Source organism: Muntiacus reevesi, chromosome 1, assembly GCF_963930625.1.
Source record: "Muntiacus reevesi chromosome 1, mMunRee1.1, whole genome shotgun sequence".
NCBI classification, from domain to species: domain Eukaryota; kingdom Metazoa; phylum Chordata; class Mammalia; order Artiodactyla; family Cervidae; genus Muntiacus; species Muntiacus reevesi.
The window spans coordinates 190,857,665-190,877,742 of record NC_089249.1 but is presented as its reverse complement, the minus strand read 5'-3'; the positions used below and the strand labels follow the sequence as shown (position 1 = coordinate 190,877,742).

Sequence of the window (20,078 nt, the reverse complement as noted above, 5' to 3'; positions counted from 1 at the left end):
TTAGTTGGAGGTCAACCATTTCACAACATTGCAGTGGATTTTGTCATACATTGACATGAATCAGCCATGGAGTTACATGTAATCCCCATCCCGATCCCCCCTCCCACCTCCCTCTCCACCCGATTCCTCTGGGTCTTCCCAGTGCACCAGGCCTGAGCACTTGTCTCACGCATCCCACCTGGGCTGGTGGTCTGTTTCACTATAGATAATGTTCATGCTGTTCTCTCGAAACATCCCACCCTCGCCTTCTCCCACAGAGTCCAAAAGTCAAAAATATGGAACGCAAAAAAAAAATAAAATAAAATAAAAAAATATGGAACGCTTCACGAATTTGCGTGTCATCCTTGCGCAGGGGCCATGCTAATCTTCTCTGTATCGTTCCAATTTTAGTATATGTGCTGCCGAAGCGAGCACTGGTGTTCCTTTTTTTAAAAGATATTTTAAAAATTATTTATTTAGACGCATCTTGAGGCTTGTGGGATCTAAGTTCCCAGGCCAGGGATTGAACTTGGGCCCTTGGCAGTGAGATTTCGGAGTCTTAACCACCAGGATTCCTTTTATAAGGGCACTAATACCATTCATATGGGCTTCCCTTGTGGCTCAATGGTAAAGAATCCGCCTGCCAATGCAGATGTGAGTTAGATCCTTGAGTGGAGAAGATCCCCTGGAGGAGGAAATGGTGATCCACTCCAGTATTTTTGCCCTAAGAATCCCGTGGACAGAGAAGCCTGGAGGGTTACAGTCTATGGGGTCACAAAGAGTTGGACACGATTGATGGGCTGAACTACAGCAACAACAATACCATTCACGAGGACTCCATCCTCATGACCTGATCACCCCAAAAGCCTCACCTCCTAATACCATCACACTGAAGGCTAGGGCTTCAGCATGTGAGTTTTGTTGGGGCACACATGTCTGGACCATAGCAGGGTGTGTATGCGCCTGTGTCAGAGCAGGGATTGTCCAGCCTGACTGGGTAGCTGTCACCATCTCACCCCAGTGCTGAGGCCCACCAAGGAGTGGGGTCTTGCATCTGGACACTAGTGGGCAGTGATGGGGGTGACCCCCAGGAACAACGGAGCTCAAGAATGATGCCAGGAGTGTGAAGTAGAGCAGTGCTGTCTAGGACAGTTGTCATGAGCCACACATGGCTATCCAGTGCTTAAAAGGCGCTGCTCTGAATGCAGACGTGATCTGAGTCAAAAACATCCACTGCATTTCAAAAACTCAGTATAAAAAATGATCGTGAAAGATTACCATGAGAATCATATCTATTACATGTTGAAATGATTGTATTTTGGCTATGTTGCACTATTAAATAAATGTATCTTTCAAAATAATCTCCCTTTGGGACTTCCCTGGTGTTCCAGTGGCTAAGACTCTGCATTCCCCATGCAGGGGGCCTGGGTTTGATCTGGGGTCAAGGAACTAGATCTCACCTGCTGCACCTAAAGATCCCACATGCTGCAACGAAGATCAAAGATCCTGAATGCTGCAACTAAGACCTACCACAGCCAAACAAATAAATATTAAGAAACTTCCTTTCCTCCAAAAGCTAAACATAGAGTTTTCACAAGACCCAGAAGTTCCACCCCTGGGTATATGCCCCAAAGAATTGGAAACAGGTGTAAAAACAAAAACTTGTAGGTGCAAGTATAGCGTAGCACCATTGACAATCATCAAATGGTAGAAACAAGCCACACGTCCACCAACGGATGAATGGACGGACCAAAGGGGGTCCATTCACACAATGGAATAGTATCCAGCCATTAAAAGGGATGGAGTTGTGACACATGCTACAACATGGATGAGCCTTGAAAACATGCTGAGTGAAAGAAGACAGACTCGGTCACCTATTGTGTGATCCCGTTTATATGAAACGTCCATAGAAACAAAGTAGATTCGTGGTGACCAGGGGCTGAGAGAGGGAGAAGTGGAGAATGGCTGTTAATGGGGATGGCGTTTATCTTGGAGTGATGATAAAATATTTTGAAATTATCTTGAGGTGGTAGTTGCCCAGGCTTCCCAGGTGGTGTGTGGTAAAGAACCTGCCTGCCTGAAATGCAGGAGCTGCAGGAGACCTGGGTTTGATCCCTACGTTGGGAAGGTCGCTGGAGGAGGGCATGGTAACCCACTCCAGTATTCTTGCCTGGGAAATCCCGTGGACAGAGGAACCTGGAGGGCTGCAGTCCATGGGGTCACAAAGAGTCAGACACGACTGAAGCGACTAAGCACACACGCACGGTGGTTGCAGAACATTGTGAAGGTACTAAATGAATTGTATACCTCAAATGGTTAATTTCATGTTATATGAATTTCACCACAATTAAAAAAAGTACAACAAAACTAAAAAATACTTTACCTGCTCCTTTTTTTTTTCCTTACTTTCTTTAATGTGGCAACTAGAAAACTCAAATGTGACTCACTTCAAGTTGCCGTTGGTTGTGGCTGGTCTATATCACTGTGCTTTCAGAGGAGTCAAATAACACCTGTATCCTCTGCGTGGCAGGTGAAAACCCCCGGACCTCTGCTGACCCAGAGCAGGGCAGGAAGGAGCTGCAGCCCTGGGGGCTGAGGAGGAGGGGAGGGGAGCGATGGCTGTCCCTCACTGTCCACCAGGGGAGTTGTGATGCATTTTTCAGATAGTGAGGGAACTATGACCTTGCTGGCTGGCCAGAGGATTGGAGACAATACTTCAGTGCAGTATTTGGAACCATCTTGAACTTTTGACCACCTGACATTCCAAAGACCTGCAGACTGTTCCTGTCAATTTGTGGTTTGCACCCCCAGCAGTCCTGGTGGGTGAGGAGGTGTCATCTAGGAGTGGTTTAGGATGTGTGTGTGCATGTTTAGTTGCTTCAGTCCTATCTGACTCTTTGCAATGCCATGGCCTCTAGGCCTCCAGGCTCCTCTGTCCATGGGATTTTTCAGGCGCCAATACTGGAGTGGGTTGCCATTTCCTTCTCCAGGAGATCTTCCTGACCCAGCGATTGAACCAACATCTCCTGTGTCTCCGGCATTGCAGGTGGATCCTTTACCACTGAGCCACTGGGGAAGCCAGTTTAAGATGAGATAAGAGAAGAACCAGAAAAGGGGGCATAGCATGGAGGAGATGGGGGGGGGGGCGGTGTGTGCCGGGGAGGGAGTAACTCAGTTCCAGCCAGGAGCGGCAAGTCCTTACCCTGCAGAGGGCAACAAGGCTGACTGGAGGGAACCCAACTGCATTGGATTTAATGCAGTCTACCCTTCTCCTTTCCATGTGAACTCTGACAAAGTATCAAAACTTTCTGACTCTTAGTTTTTGATCTGAAAATGCCCCCAGCATCTCCTCTTATCCTCTCCTCTCACGATGCTCCCCAGAGCCTCTCTGCTGGCCTCCCTCTCCCGTGTGCCCTTCTTCAGAAAAGTGGAGGCAGAAACTTAGAGGCTCACAGGGCCTCCAGCTTCAACCAGCCTCCGCAGGCTTGGATGGTGGGCCTCCCTGAACCATCTGCTCTGTTCTGAGGCGTTGTTAGAAAGTTCTTTCCACATAGCATCTGGGGATTTACTTGCCTGACGTCCCGCTGTCCTGCTTCTGACCTTGGAGCAGGCTGCAGGGGTGGTCTCATGCCCTCTTCTGGCTCCACCCACACGATCCCTGTTGCTGTTGCTCAGTCCCCAGGTTTTGTCTGACTCTGTGAACCCAGGGACTGCAGCATGCCAGGCTTCCCTGTCCTTCACTATCTCCCAGAGTTTGCTCAAACCCATGTTCGTGGTCTTCCCTGATTGCTCAGTCGGTAAAGAGTCTGCCTGCAATGCAGGAGACCTGTGTTCAATCCCTGGGTCGGGAAGATACTCTGGAGAACGAAATGGCAACCCACTCTAGTATTCTTGCCTGGAACATTCCATGGTCAGAGGAGCCTGGTGAGCTATAATCCGTGGGGTCACAAAGAGTTGGACATGACTAAGTGACTAACACACACACACATGTTCATTGAGTCGGTGATGCTATCTAACCATCCCATCCTCTGTTGCCCCCTTCTCTTGCCCTCCATCTTTCCCAGCATCAGGGTCTTTTCCAAAGAGTCAGTTCTTGACGTCAGGCGGCCAAAGTATTGGAGCTTCAGCTTCAGCATCAGCCCTTCCAATGAATATTCAGGGTTGATTTCCTTTAGGATTGACTGGTTTGATCTCCTTGCTGTCCAAGGGACTCTCAAGAGTCTTCTCCAGAACCACAGTTCGAAAGCATCAATTCTTCCGCGCTCAGCCTTCTTTGTGGTCCAACTTTCACATCCGTACCTAGCTACTGGAAAGACCATAGCTTTGACTGTAAGACCGGTTAGTTACACAGCAATCACGCGCTCGGCCATTCACCAGCTGGCCTCTAGGTGGCGCTGCCTGTCTGGCGCGCCTGGGCCGGTACAGCCTCTGCAACGTCTCAGCTCAACCACCGCCCTCTGGGCACGGGAGCAACACCCAGGGCATAAGAAGGCTGGACACTGAACCACACTGAATAACACCCAGGCCTTGGTTTTGGGGAGGCACTGAGTCTCACTTGGTTGTCCACGGGATTGGTTATTATCATGTGGTCCTTGATAGGCCTGGGCGATCTGGAGATCAGAGAAAGCCCTTTTTGCATAATAAGGCATCTGGATGCCTTAAAAAACTGTTTCCGGATTACAAAAGTGAGTGTGTGTACTTGCGAAATTATTTCAGTGCAACGCCAAAGTCTACACCCCCGTCCATTGAGGGCCTTCCCCACCCTCTTCAGAGGTAAACATCACAGGTCCACGGCTAGCTGTATATATCTCCAGATTTTCTATTGAGCAAATGGAGTCTTGGAAGATACTGCCTGGATGGTGAAGTCTTTCTCCTGTTTAAGAGCTGGAGCCCGGTGGGTGAGGGCGAAAGTGGTGGGGAGTGGCTGGGTCTGGGTGGAACTGTGGGGGAGGAGGGGAGGAAGGCCCATCTCTGAGCAACTTTCGGGGTCCTAGGTCGGAGGGCTTAATGGGGCATTGCAGAAGGGCACGGGCCACCATTCTGGGCAGAGACCAGAGGTCCAGTGAAAAGTAGATGTCATGTTTAGCAGATGGGATTGACATGGCAGATGGACAGCAGGGTGGAATGATGCTAGTTCTGTGTGCATTCCTTCTGCAGACTCTACTCCAGCCAGCAGCAACCCCTCTTTTTTTTTTTCTTAGACATACATTTTTTAAAAAAATTATTCATTTTTGGCTGTGCTAGGTTGGCAGTTTTTCTCTAGTTGCAGCAAGTGGTGGCCACTCTCTCTCTGGTTGTAGTGTGTGGGCTTCTCATTGCGATGGCTTCGGGCTCTAGAATGTGCTAGCTTCAGCAGTCGAGGCTTCTGGGCTCTAGAGAACAGGCTCCGTAGTTGCAGCTCACGGGCTTAGTTGCTCCTTGGCATGTGGGATCTTCCCAGACCAGGGATTGAAACAGTGTCTCCAGCTTTGGCAGGTAGATTTTTTACCAATGAGTAACCTGGGAGATTCAGCCTCTACTTTTTAAAATTAATTTTTTGGAGTATTTACAATGTTGTGTTCATTTCTGCTGTATACAGCTAGGTGAATCAGTTATACATATACCCACTCTTCTCTAACTGCTATTCCCATATAGGTCGTTACAGAGTTTCCTGTGCTACGCTATAGATTTTTATTAGTTATCTATTGTAAACTAGATAGTACTGTATATGTCAACCCAATCTCAAAGTTTACCCCTCTCCCTCTTTCCCTCTTTCCCTTTATAAACCCAAAGTTTGTTTTCTTTTCTTTGTTTTCTGGCCATGCTGGGTGGCATGCAGGTTCTTAGTTCCCTGACCAGGGACTGAATCCATGTCCCCTGCAGTGGAAGTGCAGAATCTTAACCACTGGACTACTGAGGAAATCTAATAAATTTGTTTTGTGCATTTGTGACTCAATTTATGTTTTGTAAATAGATTCATTTGCACTCTTTTTCTTTTTTTTTTAAAGATTCCGCATGTAAGCAATATCATGTATTTTTCTTTGACTTACTTCACTCAGGATGACAATCTCTGCTGCTGCTGCTGCTAAGTCGCTTCAGTCGTGTCCCACTCTGTGCGACCCCATAGACGGCAGCCCACCAGGCTCCCCCATCGCTGGGATTCTCCAGACAAGAACACTGGAGTGGCAATCTCTAGGTTGATTCAATTTCTGGTCAGGGAACTAGGACCCTGCATGCTGTACGGCATGGCCAAAAAACCCAAAAACAAAAAGCAGCTCTCCTGAGTGTATATACATGCCTGATTCACTTTGCGGTACACTTGAAACTAATACAACATTGGAAATCAATATGTTGTTGTTGTTCAATCGTCCACTCATGTCTAACTCTTTGCCACCCCATGGACGGCAGCACACCAGGACTCTCTGTCCCTTACCGTCTCCTGAAGTTTGCCCAAGTTCATGTCCATTGCATTGGTGATGCCATCCAGCCATCTCATCCTCATCCTCTGATGCCCTCTTCTCTTCCTGCCTTCAATCTTTCCCAGCATCAGGGACTTTTCCAATGAATCAACTGTTGTCATCAGATGACCAAAATACTGGAGTTTCAACTTAAGCATCAGTCCTTCCAATGAGTATTCAGGGTTGATTTCCCTTAAGTTTGACTGGTTTGATCTCCTTGCTGTCTGAGGGACTCTCAGGAGTCTTCTCCAGGATCATAGTTTGAAGGCATCAATTCTTTGGGGCTCTGCCTTTTTTATGGTTCAGTTCTCACAACCATAAATGGTTTTTATGGTTCAGTTCTCACATACATGAGCAGTGGGAAGACCATAGCCTTGACTATATAGACCTTTGTTGGCAGAGTAATGTCTCTGCATTTCAGCACACTGTCTAGGTTTGTCATAGCTTTCCTGTTAAGAAGCAAACATCTTCTGATTTCATGGCTACAGTCACCATCCACAGTGATGTTAGAGCCCGAGAAGAGGAAATCTGTCATTACTTCCACCTTTTCCCTCTCTATTTGCCATGAAGTAATGAGACCGGATTTTAGTATTTTACTAAAATAGACTTAGTATTTTTAATATTGAGTTTTAAGCCGGCTCTTTCACTCTCCTCCTTCACCCTCATCAAGAGGTTCTTCACTTCCTCTTTGCTTTCTGCCATTAGAGTGGTATCAACTGTACTTAATAATAATAACAATAAAAAGCCCCTTTAGTTTCTCATTCCCCTGTTCTCTTCTTCGGTGCTATTATTACAGAGGGCGCTCAGCCCACCCTGCCATCAGTAGTCCTTTAGCCTCCTCTACCCGAGGTAACCTGAAGGCTTGGGGTCTGGAGCAAGTCCTTTTGGAACTCTCAGTTTTGATGCTGTGGTAATAACGGCCTTAGTGAAAAATCACTTACTAGGGGCCAGGTACCCTTTGTTCTGAGAACAGCAGTTCTCAAAGGGGTGTAGAAACTTGGGGGCCGCTGAGACCCTTCCAGGGGGGTCCTTCAGACTGAACTGTTTTATTTTTTTAAATAAATATTTGATACTATTTCAAAATATTATTTTTAGCCTGTGGGATCTTAGTTCCTTGACCAGGGATAGAAGCCAACCCCCCTGAATTGGAAGTAGAGCATCTTAACCACTGGACCATCGGGGAAGTCCCTCAACTGTTTAAAAATATGTTTTCTTAGAACTATTTTTAATATTAACGTTAAGATGCCCTTTGCCTCTGTCACGTTTATTCTCTCACATGTGTATGGTGGAGTTTCCAGGGGAGATTCGCTGTTGCAACAGGTGGGATGCAGAACCAGATGTGAGAATCCAGCTGTCTTCTGTTCACTGGACATGGAAGAGATGCAACATTGGAAAACAATGTCCCTCTCTTTTTTTGGAATATTTTTGTTTTGGAAAAGGTGGTTATTTTTCATTAAAAGTGTTATTTGTTACCATGAGTCGATGGATTGTGATTTAAAAACTAACAAAAAAAGTTTTTAAAATTAGCAGTTTTATTAATTTTTTGTTTTAATTTACAAATGGTAAATATCAGTAGCTATAACCCATATAAACAGATGTATATTTATATTTATTTATTTATTTTTCCCAATTATTTTTATTAGTTCCCTCAAGCATATTTTTTAAAGAATGGAAAGGGGTACTGAGACCAAAATGTTTGAAAACTGTGGATGTAGAAGAGTGGTCCAATCCAGCCCTCTACCTGTTTTTATAAATAAAGTTTTATTCGAACATAGGCACACAACACCTTTACATAAGGCTGCTTTCCTGGTGCAATGACAGGGCTGAAGAGTTGAGAGAGAGACCATCTGGGCTACAAAGCTGAAAATATTTACTCTTAGATCCTTTAAGAGAAAGTTTGCTGGACTGATGTAGAATAATGCATTTAACCATCATGAACAGCTCTATTACTGTTTCCCTTTTACAGATGGGAAAATAGAGGTACAGACAGGTTAAATCATTTTCCTTAGGTCACACAGTCAGTGAGGCTGGAGCTGAACTAAGCCCCTCAGGGTCAAATGACTGACTCCAAAGTTGGGGTGTGGTAGATGTCTTTGCTTAGTGTCCCCCTTATTGGCCTCTGATTCCCCTTCATCTGGTACCCCATTGTTCCTTGAAGACCATCTACCACTCCTTCTCTGCACATTCTACGTGATTCTCTGAAGCCCTTTCTTGGGAGAACCAGGAGTTGCATCTTCAGACCAAAAGCCTTTCATGTCAACCTGAACAAGAGATGTGTGTGTGCTTAGTCACTACGTCGTTTCCGACTCTTTAGCGACCCCATGGACTATAGCCCACCAGACTCCTCTGTCTATGTGATTTTCTAGGCAAGAATACTGGTGTGGGTTGCCATTTCCTCCTCCAGGGGATATTCCTGACCCAGGGATTGAACCTGCATCTCCTGCCTTGCCAGGTGGATTCTTTACCACTCAACTACCTGGGAAGCCCCTGCACAATGGATATAACTGGCCTTTTGCTCACCTAAATCAACACAGCTCTCTGACCTCCTGATCTTATTAACAATGGTTTTTTGACTGTCGACCATATTCACAGAAGCATTCACAGAATAGGCAGGGAGGTAAGATCCTGGGGATGGAAGGTCCTCTACCACCTCCATCATGCAGCCAATTTCTAGAAGCCTGAAGTGGGAGGCTGCCAGCAGGTGCACTGTGGGCTGAAGGACAGACCTACTGGATGGGGCTGAGGGTGGAGGGAGGACAGGCTATCAGTCCCTTCTTAAGAACCCCACCCCCACCTCTGATATGCTGCCCTCACCTTGAACTCACCATGACCCTCTTCTGCTACCTACAGGCTGCTCTGAACCTTGAACTCTAAGTTCTAGGACTCTCCAATGGCTGCGGTAATTCAGGGGCATCTCAGTAAACTCTATGAAATGGGATACAGCTTGGGGTGGAGCCCGTCAGAAGCAGTTTCTTGGGTGCCGGTGAGTGAGGTGGGAGTGTCAGAGGCCTCGGGTGGGGCTCACCTCCCACTGGACTTGGGGGTCCCGAGCTAAGCTTCCAGGTACCTCCTGCAGGGTGTTTCCAATAGGAATTTTGCTAACATTTGAGGCCTCACACATTTTCCTTGGGGTCTCACTGGCCGGATCATGCAGGAATACTATCCAGCAGACTGTGGAGCCGTGGGGAGGTGGGGTGGGGGTGGTCTGAGGGTGGAGGCATGGGGTGGTGGTGGTGGGGCTCTACTGCCCTGCTGTCCCCCATCCAGGACGACCAGGTAAAGACCCAGCCAGTGTCTCTGGCTTTAACTTTACTGCAAAGAGTCCTGGCTGAAGAGCTGCCGCTTTCTCATCCTTAACCACTTTCCAAGTGCCTCCTACCAAGGTCCCCACAAAGAGACCTGGGGAGTACTTTGCAGAAGCTATAAAGACCACTCCAATACAGAAGCCCTTTGATTCAACTTTTTTTATTTTTTTTTTCTTTTTGAATGTCATGCAATAATTCACAGTCCCAAGCCCACAGTTTTCAAACAAGGTAGGAAAAAGGAAAAAAGAAGCAAAGGAAATCGGTGGTGGTGTTTTTTTTCTTTTTTCTTTTGTTATTTCAAGCAGGACCAAATGTCAGAAAAAAATGCTTCTTTTCTCAATCATTAATTTTTTTGTCCTTTTTAAAATTGTTTATTTTTTTTTTAAATTGATTTCTGCAGGCAGTAATAGTAGGGTTTGGTATAACCAGCAAGCACTCCTGTGTGTGTCTGAGAACGTGTGTGGGGTATGAGTGTGTCTGGTGGAGGTCTGTGTGGGACGCTGGGTTTCCTCTTGGCTTCCGGCTTCTAGCCACACACACGGGCCACCAGCACGCGTTCACCAGGGAAAGGAAAGATTTCAATTGAGATGATAAAACTCATCAATAGAAGCAATTTTTTTTCTCCCCGTTTTTCTTTTAAAAATGTTTTTTTTTTTTTTTTTTTTGAAATTTCCATTTTCCCCAAGGTTCTCCAAAAATGGCTGAGTTAATTCGAATCCCTTGGCTGTGTGGTTTGTCTGCCCCCGAGGGACCCCGCCGTCGTCGTGGGGGATCGGGGCTGGGTGGGCGGCGCCGTCGCTGCCCGGGAGGGTCTTTCCGGGACACCCTGGTGTGTCCCGGCCCTGGGGACTCCCTCCAGAGTCCGGGGTCGTCCGGCTGGTCCTCTCCTGGGCCCTCCCGGGCCTCCCCGCCCCCGTGTGCTGGGCAGGTGGCAGCGAGGTGGCCCCGCGGCCGGTGCGGCTCCTCCCCGAGGGGGGCGTGCGCGTGGGGTGCGTGGGGGGGCCGGGCGGGCGCCACCTCGCCCGGGCTTAGCACCAGTCATCGTCGTCGGTCTCGCTGTAGGCTTCGTGCAGGCCTTTCCGGGAGCCCGGCCCGCGGGGCCTGGCCAGTCCGTGGGCCGGGTAGTAGCCGTTCGGGAGTCGCCGGCCGTGCCTGGAAGGCGAGGCGCACGCCGGGCCCGCGGCCCGGGGAGTCCTGGGCGAGCACGCGTGGCGCGCGGGGGGCGGCGCGTCGTAGGCGGCGGCCCGGGGCTCCTCCTCCTCCCCGCCGCCGCCGCCGCCCGGGCCGTCGGGCTCGTCGTAGTCGGAGCCCCGGTAGTAACCGTGGTGGTGCCGGGGGCCCGGGGGGCCCTCGGCCGCGTGCGCGCCGGACGCCGGCCATCGCGCCCCGCCGTGGCGACACGGCGCCCGGGGGGACTCGCTCCGGGGCGGGCCCGGGACCCGCCGCTCCATCGCGGGCGAGCGGCTGCTGCCGTGGCTTCCCGTGGGCGGCCGCTCCCCGGCCAGGGGCTCGGCCACGGGGCCCGGGTACCTCCGCGGGCCGCTGGGGGCCGTTCGGCCCGGCCGCGCCGCGGGCTGCTGCTGCTGCTGCTGGGGACCCGAGCCGCCGGCCTTACGGATCACCGGGGAATAGGACACGTGCGGCCGGGGAGTGGAGGGGGTCTGGGGGAGCTGGCGGCGTCCCCGCCGCGGAGTGCTGGTACCAGATGTTGAGGGGGCTGGGCTTCCACTTACGGAACTACTGCCCTACACGAAAATTGAAACAAAGGAAATCAAAAAAAAAGATACAACAAAATCAACCAGAAGGAGACGGGAGGAGACACAGAGGACGGGAGGGTGGGGAGCGAAGGAAAATCCGGAGGACCGGGAGGAGGAGGGTGGGAGGGACACACAGGACGTTCAAATGGAAAAAAAGGAAAAAAGCAACAGCCACAGGTGGGAGGAGGGGGAGGACGGGGGAAGGAGGAGGAGTGAGAGAGACAAGGAGGGTGGGGGAAGTCGAAAACCAACACAACAAAGTGAAAAGAGAAATGAGAAATGGAGTTTTGTAAGTTTCGGGGTTTAAAAATAGCAGAAGTTTCAAAAGTTACTCACAGGCGTCCAGAGGACAGAAATCATAATTGAAACAAAAAACGGAAGCCGGGTTAAAGGAAAGCAAAAGGCAGAAGGTAGCCAGGGTGGGCCTGAGTCGTAAAGACCACTGCTGGCCCGAAACTCAAACGTGATCCACAACCAAAGAGGAAGCAGCTGCGGGCGGCGGGGAGCGGGGGGGCAGGCGGGCAGGGGGGCTGGGGTGCAGAGTGGGGAGCCAGAGGGGCAGGGGCCAGTGTCCACCCCTGCCCGAGCCCAACCCCCTGGCTTCGGGAGCCCCGTGGTGGGCAGGTCAGAGATCACAGTGGGAGTCGGGAACCCCGCCCAGAGGGGCTGTGGGGCTGTGGCCCCCCCATCCCCTCCCGGTCCGGTCCACAGCGCCTCCTGCCACACCCACCTGCCGGTGGGCCATGTGCTCTCGGCCCTCACTGGGTGAGCGGGACCAGCGCTGGTCTCGGGCCCGGGTCCGGCCATGGTCAGGCCGCTCCTGGGCGTAGCGCTCCTTGTCGGGGGGCGGGGGGTGATGGTGGTGATGGTGGTGATGGTGTTGCCGATGCTTCCGGTCCTTGGGCCGGCCCCGCTCCTGGTCTCTTTCCTTTGATGGCAGGTCCCCAGACTGGGTGGTCATGCTCAGGTCTGTCCCCAAGCCTGGGGCCGCATGGGGTCAGACAAGACAGAGGCTGTGAGGAGAGGGTGGCGTGGAACGTGCACGCAGGCGGCTTCCAAGCGGGACTGCGGGCCCTGTGGGCACCTTCCCTTGGACCCGGGATGGCCTGGCAGGTGTGTGTGGGGGAGCTGGCCACCAGCTTGTGAGCAGCAGCTGGCACATCTCGGTCCCCCGTGGTCCTGTCCAGGCCTTTCTGTCTTTTCTTATTCAGTCTTCCCCTGCTCCGCCTTCTCCCCCTACCTCCCCTGCTCTGCCCCCTTATGCAGCCTCCCGTCCCTGGGCCCTGCGGGGCAGCCCACCTGTGTCCACGTCAGTGTAGCGGCCCAAGGAGCGCTCGGAGGTGCGGTGGCCGCGGTCTCTGCGCCTCTGGTGGTGCCGCTGGTTCTCCTCGGGCGGCACCCTCTCCAGGGAGTAGTCATCCAGGCGCCGGGCCTTGGGGCCCAGCACGGAGGCCGAGCGCTTCATGGGGCTGGTGTCTGAGATGGTCTGGGGTGGGGGGGAACAGGCCGGCGGGCCGGGGTCAGTGGCTGGGATGCGGCAGTCCCGGTCTGCCCCATCCGCCATCAGTGATGGGGCTGTGACCGTCCGGGGGTGGGGTCTGGTGGGGGGAGCCTCCAGGACTCCTCTCTCCCCTCCCCAGCTCCTCCTGGCTTCGGCCAGGAGGCCCGTCCTCTCCACCTCCTGCTGGGACAGGCAGGCCGGCTGAAGGGCATAGCTTCTCCATCCGGAGTACAAACCTGGGAGCCCTGGGCCCTGGGCAGCAGGGCCTGCCCTCCAAAGCGGGTGAGGAGCCTCAGCCCCTCCTTGCTGTCAGGCCTATCGGCCCAGGGCCAGGCACCCAGCACACAGTCCTCCTTGGCCAACTGGGACCGGACTTTCCTGCCCACCTGAGTCCAGCTTCTATGGGAAGCCTCTGAGGGGCTGGCCTGGCATTTGAGACCCCCCGGGGGGACCTGCTCTCCGCGTCCTTGGCCTGCAGCCTGGGGGCCTGTGTGTTTGCTGCACCCTTGGGTGGAACTGGGTTCCCTGCGGCTGGGGGAGGAGAGAAGGAAGACAGAGCAGACTTGCCCAGGGCCTGGCCCAGTGGCACTGCCTGGGACTGGACTTTTAAGAGACACGGGGCTGTGGGACCTGAGGTTCATGGGTGGTGTCACGGGAAAGGGCCCCCAAGAAAGAGTGAGCCAGGCAGGGCTGCAGGTCAGGCTTCTTGGAACGATGGACACCCGCCCACCAGGCTTGGGGGGCTCTGAAGAGAGGGTGGGAGGCAGGGGGGGGCAGGGCGGGATCACCCCTCCAGGGCACACGTGGGCCACACAGAGAACACAACACATGAGGATGGGGCTCCACGGGGTGGGGGGCAGGGGGTGCGGTCTGCAAAGAAAGGGTGGGGTCCGAGGACCCGGAGAGATGACAGGACTCCCACGAGGGGGGGTGGGCGGGAAGAGGGGGCCGGAGCCCAGCTGGGCGGCGGGCGGGCGCGGTACATACACTGAGGTTATTCCCACGTGGCCGGCCCCTTCTCCTCTGTCACAGCCCCACGGGATGGTGCACACAGAAAAAACAGAAAGAAGGAAATAAATATAAAAGCCGAGAGGGAGAGGGGGAGGTGTGTGGGAGATGGAGGAGAATGCCAGGGGGGAGAGAGAAGAACCTGAGGTGGGAAGGGGAGGGGGAGGCAGAGAGAGGTTAGCGGCCCGGTGCGAGGGCGACCCCAGGCCCGGCTGGTCTTCCTCCCCTGGGGACGGAGCACACAGGTGGCAAAGGCACGAGACGACAAATGGGGCGACGTGGCCGCAGGCGCCTGGCCCTGGACTCTGCCTCATGCAATGCGCCCCAGCCCTGGCTCCGCTGACACTCAAAGCTTTGGGGGTGGGGTGGGGTGGCCGTCAGCTGGTGGTGCCCCCCTTTTCCTGGGGCCCAGAAGCTCAGTCCTGGTGGGGCTTTGGGGGGCCCCCTCGGGATGGGACTGGACAGTCACATGCAGGCTGGGTGCCTCCCACCCGAGTTCCCAGCAGCCCGAGGCCACGCCCCTGGGCGACCCTGGCCCCGGCCAGGCACAGCACAGCCCCGCCGCTCCCCGTGCAAATGCCACGGCACAGCACACGGGCAGCCTGCCACAGTTAGACATGCCGCCCTGCCTCTCAGGTTGGGTGGGCAGCCCAGCCATGCTTCTGGCCCCTCTGTCCTGGTGGGCCGGGGGCAGTGGGATCCCGCTCCCCCCCAAAACCAAGCCCTGCAGCTGGGTAAAGCAGCCACACACAGACACGCGTCAGGCACACACACCTGCTTCTCCCCAGCGGCTCTCACAGAGACCAGACAGAGGGACGACTCCCAGGCCCCACCCCAGACATGCTACCAGGTCCCGGGACCTGCCAAGTTCCCCAGAGCATGTACGATGTATGAGAACACCCATCCCTGTGTGCATGCGCCTGTGTGCGCATGCGTGCGTGCGTGCATGTATATTCTTCATTGCATCTCTCACCGGGCCCTGACACATCCACTCCCATCCTCCCTCCACATCCCCGATATGTGTCCTCCACATCCTCCAGCCTCAGCATCCCCAAACGGAGCAGAGACAAACCACGTGGCGGTGGCCACGGTGCCCTGCCCCAGAGGAACCTCGTCCTCTCCCAGTCCTCCGTCAGGGAGAAACTAAGAGGATCGGGGCCTCTGGGGGTTCCAGAGGTGTGGACCCTGCCTGCTGCAGCCGGGGGTGCAGGAGTCCCACCCAGCCCTGGGTCCCTGGGCTGCACAGGGAAGCCGGAACTCCAGCGGCCAAGTCCAGTCCCCAGGGTGGTGGGTGAAAGCTCTCACCTGGTTCTCGGCGGGCAGGCGGGGCATGGAGGCGGCCCGGGCCTGGCCTTCCATGGGGAGGTAGTGCTCACTGTCGGAGTAGCCGTCTCTGCCCATCTCTCGCATCTCCACAGACTGCGGGGCAGATGGCAAGGCCGGGTGAGCCCTGGGGCTGCCCGGCCGGGGGACCCCGGGGTGGAGGGTTGGCCGGGGAGCCAAGGGGGCGGTGGGGCCGTGGAGGTACCTGAGAGTTGGGCTGGCTGTTGGGCACATCGGTGGGGGGGCCCCGCTCTGGGCTCCACGTGCCCGTCTTCTGGAACATCTCCTGGGCCCGCTGGGTCACCCAGGACGGGCTCTCTTTCATGCCACTTTCGTGAGCCACCCTGTGTGGGGCACAGGGACCAGGGCCACGGTGGGTACTCTGGTGGCCTCTGCACCTGGTACCCAGCACCCCGTCCCCTGCCTTCTGGCCAAGAGGGACACTCACAAGCCTCCTCCTGGGTCCAGCTGGGTGGAGGGGAGGGCGTTCTGGCCAGGCCCCCCCTCCTGTGTTGGAGATGGGGGCTCCATGCGCTGGAACATGAGAGGTGTCCGGTTCTGGGGAGAAAGACAGCAGCATGTGTACATAAGGTGGCCGGGGACAGAAGGAAGAGGGTGCCCCAGGCTGAGGCTTTGGTTTCAAGACTGCAGTGGGGAGGCTCTGGAGGGTATGCTTAGCCCACCCCTGGGGTGAAATCCTAGAAGCCATTCTTGAAACCCATCCCCACCTTAAGACACACACATACATTCAAATCTGATCCATCAGTGAGTCCTCTAGACTCTTCCAAGTCCATCCATAACCAGGTCACTTCTCACCGCTCCATGACCCCCATCCTGGTTTTCATGTTTTGGCCAGGACCACTGCCTCCTCCCAGGTTCCCAGCTCCAGCCCTTACCCTCCATGGCCACCAGAGAGCACCAGTGAACACCTGCAAGAGATGGCTTCCCACCTCTCCTGAGGAACCCTTGTGGCTCCCACTTCACGCTGAGCAAAAGTCAAAGGCCCACAAATCCTGAATAATCTGTCCTGTCACCTCCCCACTCTCGTCTCCTTCCCCTGCCCCTCTTGCACACTCTGTTCTGCCATATTGACTTCCCTGCTGTTTCTCAAACTCAAGGTCCTGCCTCAGGGCCTTTGCACTGGCCATTCCCTCTGCCTCAAACACTCTGCCCCTAGGTATCTGCTTGGCTCTCTCTCCTCTTCCTTGAAGTCTTTCCTCTGATGTCACTTCCTAAGCAATGCCTCCTAAACTACCCCTTTCAAATCACATTCCCTTGCCCACCCCCCATTTTTTCTCATGACACTTTTTTCTGCAGTGCTATATAATTTCATAATCTATCATTGCTAGCCTTCTGCCAACTGGAAAGTCTGCCCTGCAGGGATTCTGGTCTGTTTTGCTCACAGATGCATACCCAGAGCTGAGAAAGGTGCCTGGCACACCATAGGTGTCCAATAATTAAAAAAAAAAAAAAGTTTATTCGTTCTGCTTATTGACTTATTTGGCTGCACTGGGTCTTAGTTGCAGTACGTGGGATCCAGTTTCCTGAGCAGGGAACAAACCTGGGCCCCTTGCATTGGGTGCATGGAACCCTAGCCACTGGACCACCAGGGAAGTCCCCACGCAGTAAGTATTGGTGGAGCAAATGAGTTACTCCAGGTTATGTCTCCGTGGCATTGCCCTCCTTCTTCAGTGACCTGTCCTGGAGCCTGACTCATTCCACTGTTCTGATTGGTCCTCATGGTGACAAGGGACACACTGTCTCCCAGCCTGGGTGGCCCCAGAGTGATGGACATCGGAAGCGGTGGCAGTCAGGGCTGGAGCCATACCTGCTCCTCACGCATGGCCTGCAGCTTCTTGGCCTTGCTCTGCCGGTAATACTCCATGATCATCATGGCCGCGTAGATCTTCCCCACCGTCAGGTCCGTGGCTGGGGGCACAGGATGAGCTCACCATGGGTGAGGGCCCCTGTATGCACCAGCCCCGCTGTCCCGAGGCCTCCTCTTTCCTCCCCCCTCTCTGTCCCAGGCTGGGCCTGGCCCTTACACTTGTGGGGGGTGACCAGCAGGTCCAGCGTCTTCTGGGACAGATTGGGCCAGATGGCCATCATCTCCTTCCGCAACTCGGCATCCATTTGCTGTTTGTCAGCTCCGCCTGCGAGTGGGAACAGAGAGGCATCAGCTGGCCTCTGGGGAAGCTGCAAAGCCATAGGTTCCTGCTGACCCAGGCTCTGGGGTCCTGGTCCCCAGCAGGGCCGGGGCCTTTGAAAGACTGTGTGGGAGACAGTCCAGCATCCAGAGGGACTGACCTGGTTCCTACTTACCAACTGTGTGACATGGGTGTTAGTCTACGATGCTGTGCTTCAGTCTGCCCATCTTTGAAATGGGGAAGATGGCAACAGTACCTGCCTCAATGAGTTGTCTGAAGATCAAAGTAGTTGATGTGCAGCATTAGAACTACGTCTGCTGTAGGGAGCCTGGGGTAAGCCTCAGGGAATAGTCCCGATAGAGGAGGTTTGTCCCTCAACCAAATCCCCCTCCTATGAATGCTGACCTTGGAACTAGCTGACCCCTGGCCCCTTACCCCAGCCATCATGATTCTTTGTCCCCCATGCCTGAGTGCACGGGAGTGTAGCGCTTCCTGCCCTCCCTGGGATTGGCTGGGGCCATGAGATGAGTTCTTGCCAATGAGGTGTGAGCAGAGTGAGGTGCCACTTTGGGCATTTAATGGCCAGTGCAGAACCCTCCTGAGTTCTCATTCCCTCTGTCACAGCAACTGGTAACGCTGGAGACAGTGGTTGCCCACTCGGGCCTGGTCCCTAAGTGACTAATGAACAGCAGACCCTGCTGAGCCTGGAAGAAGTTCCCACATCATGCAAGTGGGAAGTGAATCTTTGTTGGCCCAAGACCTTGGGGCTGTTTGTTGTAGTGGCACATTCTCCTTCATCCTGACTGATGCATCAGCCTGGACCCTGTTTCGACTCTTGTTTCACAGCCCCCAACACGAGGCACAGGGGTGCTGTCCTAACACTTATCAGCAGTTAGGGACACTGATGCTAGAGAAAGGGTCTGAGGGCTTTCTGCTGGGCCAGATATTCACCCTGTGGTTGCTGGATTATGGGAGGAGGTCCAGGAGATCTGGGGGAAGGGCAGGGGCCAGCTATCAGCCAGCTGAGTATTGCAGTGTTTTAACAACCACTCACGGGGGCCTGCTGGCTGAATAGCTGCCCCACCCAGGGAGCCCCAAGAACCCCCTCTGCCTCCACCCCCTGTCCACCCCTGGTCGCCCGCCTGCCTTCATGGCCCCTCCTTCTCCCACTCCCTTTTCCAGATCCAGCCTAGGACTGTCTTTGGACTGTCTAGGACTCCTGTGCAGTTTCTCCTTCTCAGCAGACGTGGGTCAAAGCACAGACATCTGCCAGGCACTCCATGCCTTCACTCATCTTCCCTTGTGTGACTCCAGAGACAGGTTGAGAAAAATTCTTTCAGAAGGGTCTTTTGTCAAGTCAAGCACAGATCCTGTTCCACAGTGAGGATTTGGAGGCAGCAGGGAGCTGAACGGCCTGGACCTGTGTAGTGGCCTCTGCACAAGTCCTTCCACACCCACCAGAGGGCGCTCGTGAACACCTGAGGGCAGTCGCCTCTGCCCAAGGTCCACCTCCCATAGCCCTCCCACAGCCACCAGAGGGCGCTCGTGAACACCTGCATCAGCCACGTGTCTCCCGCGCTCAGAGCGCTCAAGGCTCTCCGCTCACCCAGGGTGGTCTCCCCAAGTCCACAAGACCCTGAACCATCTGCCCTCATCTCTTCTACTTCTCCCTTGCTCACTCTGTTCCAGCCACACCAACCTCCTCAATGCTCCGCAACCACGCCAAGCATTGTCCTGCCTCAAGGTCTTCGCATAGGCTGTTTCCTCTGCCGGGATGGTCCTTTCTGCTGGTATCGGTGTGGTTCCCTCCCTCATCCGCTTCAGGTCCCTGCCCAAATCCTTTATCAAAGAGGTCTTCTAGCTGCCGCCCAACCTAAAACAGCCCCCCTCTTCTATGCCTTTTTCCGGCTTTATTTCTCCACTCTGTAACTCACCACTTCACTTCTGGTGTCTGCAGGGTCTAAAGGTGCAGAGATCACTGGGGCCAAGCTGTGTGGGGGTGGGTTGATGGGTGGCCCTGGACTCAGGTTGTGGGAGACCCTTCAAATAATCATCTGTTTTGTAGATAGCCTTTCAACACCCTTGACACCAACCTGTAACAGTTTTTCTTTCCTCTAGGAAAGCAGTTGGAATGAACAGTTACATCTCCCATTCACTGTAGCTAAGTGAGGTGCCTGGGGCCTCTTTGGCTCCTTTTCAAAGACATGGGAAGGGAAAGAAGAGAATGTGACATTCCTGTGAAAAGTCACTTTTGCCCAACAGCTTACATATTTCCTGTTTTGGGTGGAGAAAAGGAAGCCACTTATTGTTATGGACTGAACTGTGTCCTCCCAGAATTCACACTGAAGCTCGAATGCCCAATGTAATGGCATTTGGAGATAGGCCTTTCAAGGAAGTGACTAAAGTTATGTGAGGTTATAAGGGTGGTCCCTAAGAGAGACAGACAGCAGGGGTGCATATGCACAGAGGAAAGGCCATTGAGGACACAGCAAGAACATGGCCGTTTGCAAGCTGAGAGGCCTCTCAGGAGAATCCTAACCTGGCGACACCTTGATCTTGGACGTCCAGTCTCTAGAACTGTGAGAAAGTAAGTTTCTGTTGTTTATGTACTGTCTCCAGTA

At 53.7% G+C, this 20,078-nt stretch overlaps 1 protein-coding gene and 1 non-coding gene across 3 annotated transcripts in view; both read right to left on the bottom strand.

Moving 5' to 3' along the window:
• Positions 1–307: 307 nt before the first annotated feature.
• Positions 308–414, bottom strand: LOC136156598 (U6 spliceosomal RNA). The gene has a single exon (XR_010661093.1). It is a non-coding gene; the product is annotated as a U6 spliceosomal RNA (small nuclear RNA).
• Positions 415–9,915: 9,501 nt separating this feature from the next.
• The window catches only part of CACNA1A (calcium voltage-gated channel subunit alpha1 A), a 249,440-nt gene continuing 239,277 nt past the window's right edge, over positions 9,916–20,078 (bottom strand). For both annotated transcript variants that reach the window (XM_065917635.1, XM_065917634.1), the window contains 8 exons: positions 17,356–17,463; positions 17,139–17,239; positions 15,759–15,868; positions 15,516–15,654; positions 15,293–15,406; positions 12,778–12,964; positions 12,209–12,459; positions 9,916–11,466 (listed from right to left, as the gene is read on the bottom strand). In XM_065917635.1, coding sequence (XP_065773707.1) covers positions 10,750–11,466; positions 12,209–12,459; positions 12,778–12,964; positions 15,293–15,406; positions 15,516–15,654; positions 15,759–15,868; positions 17,139–17,239; positions 17,356–17,463 — 1,727 coding nt within the window. In that variant the 3' untranslated portion in view covers positions 9,916–10,749. The remainder of the gene's footprint in view (positions 11,467–12,208; positions 12,460–12,777; positions 12,965–15,292; positions 15,407–15,515; positions 15,655–15,758; positions 15,869–17,138; positions 17,240–17,355; positions 17,464–20,078) is intronic.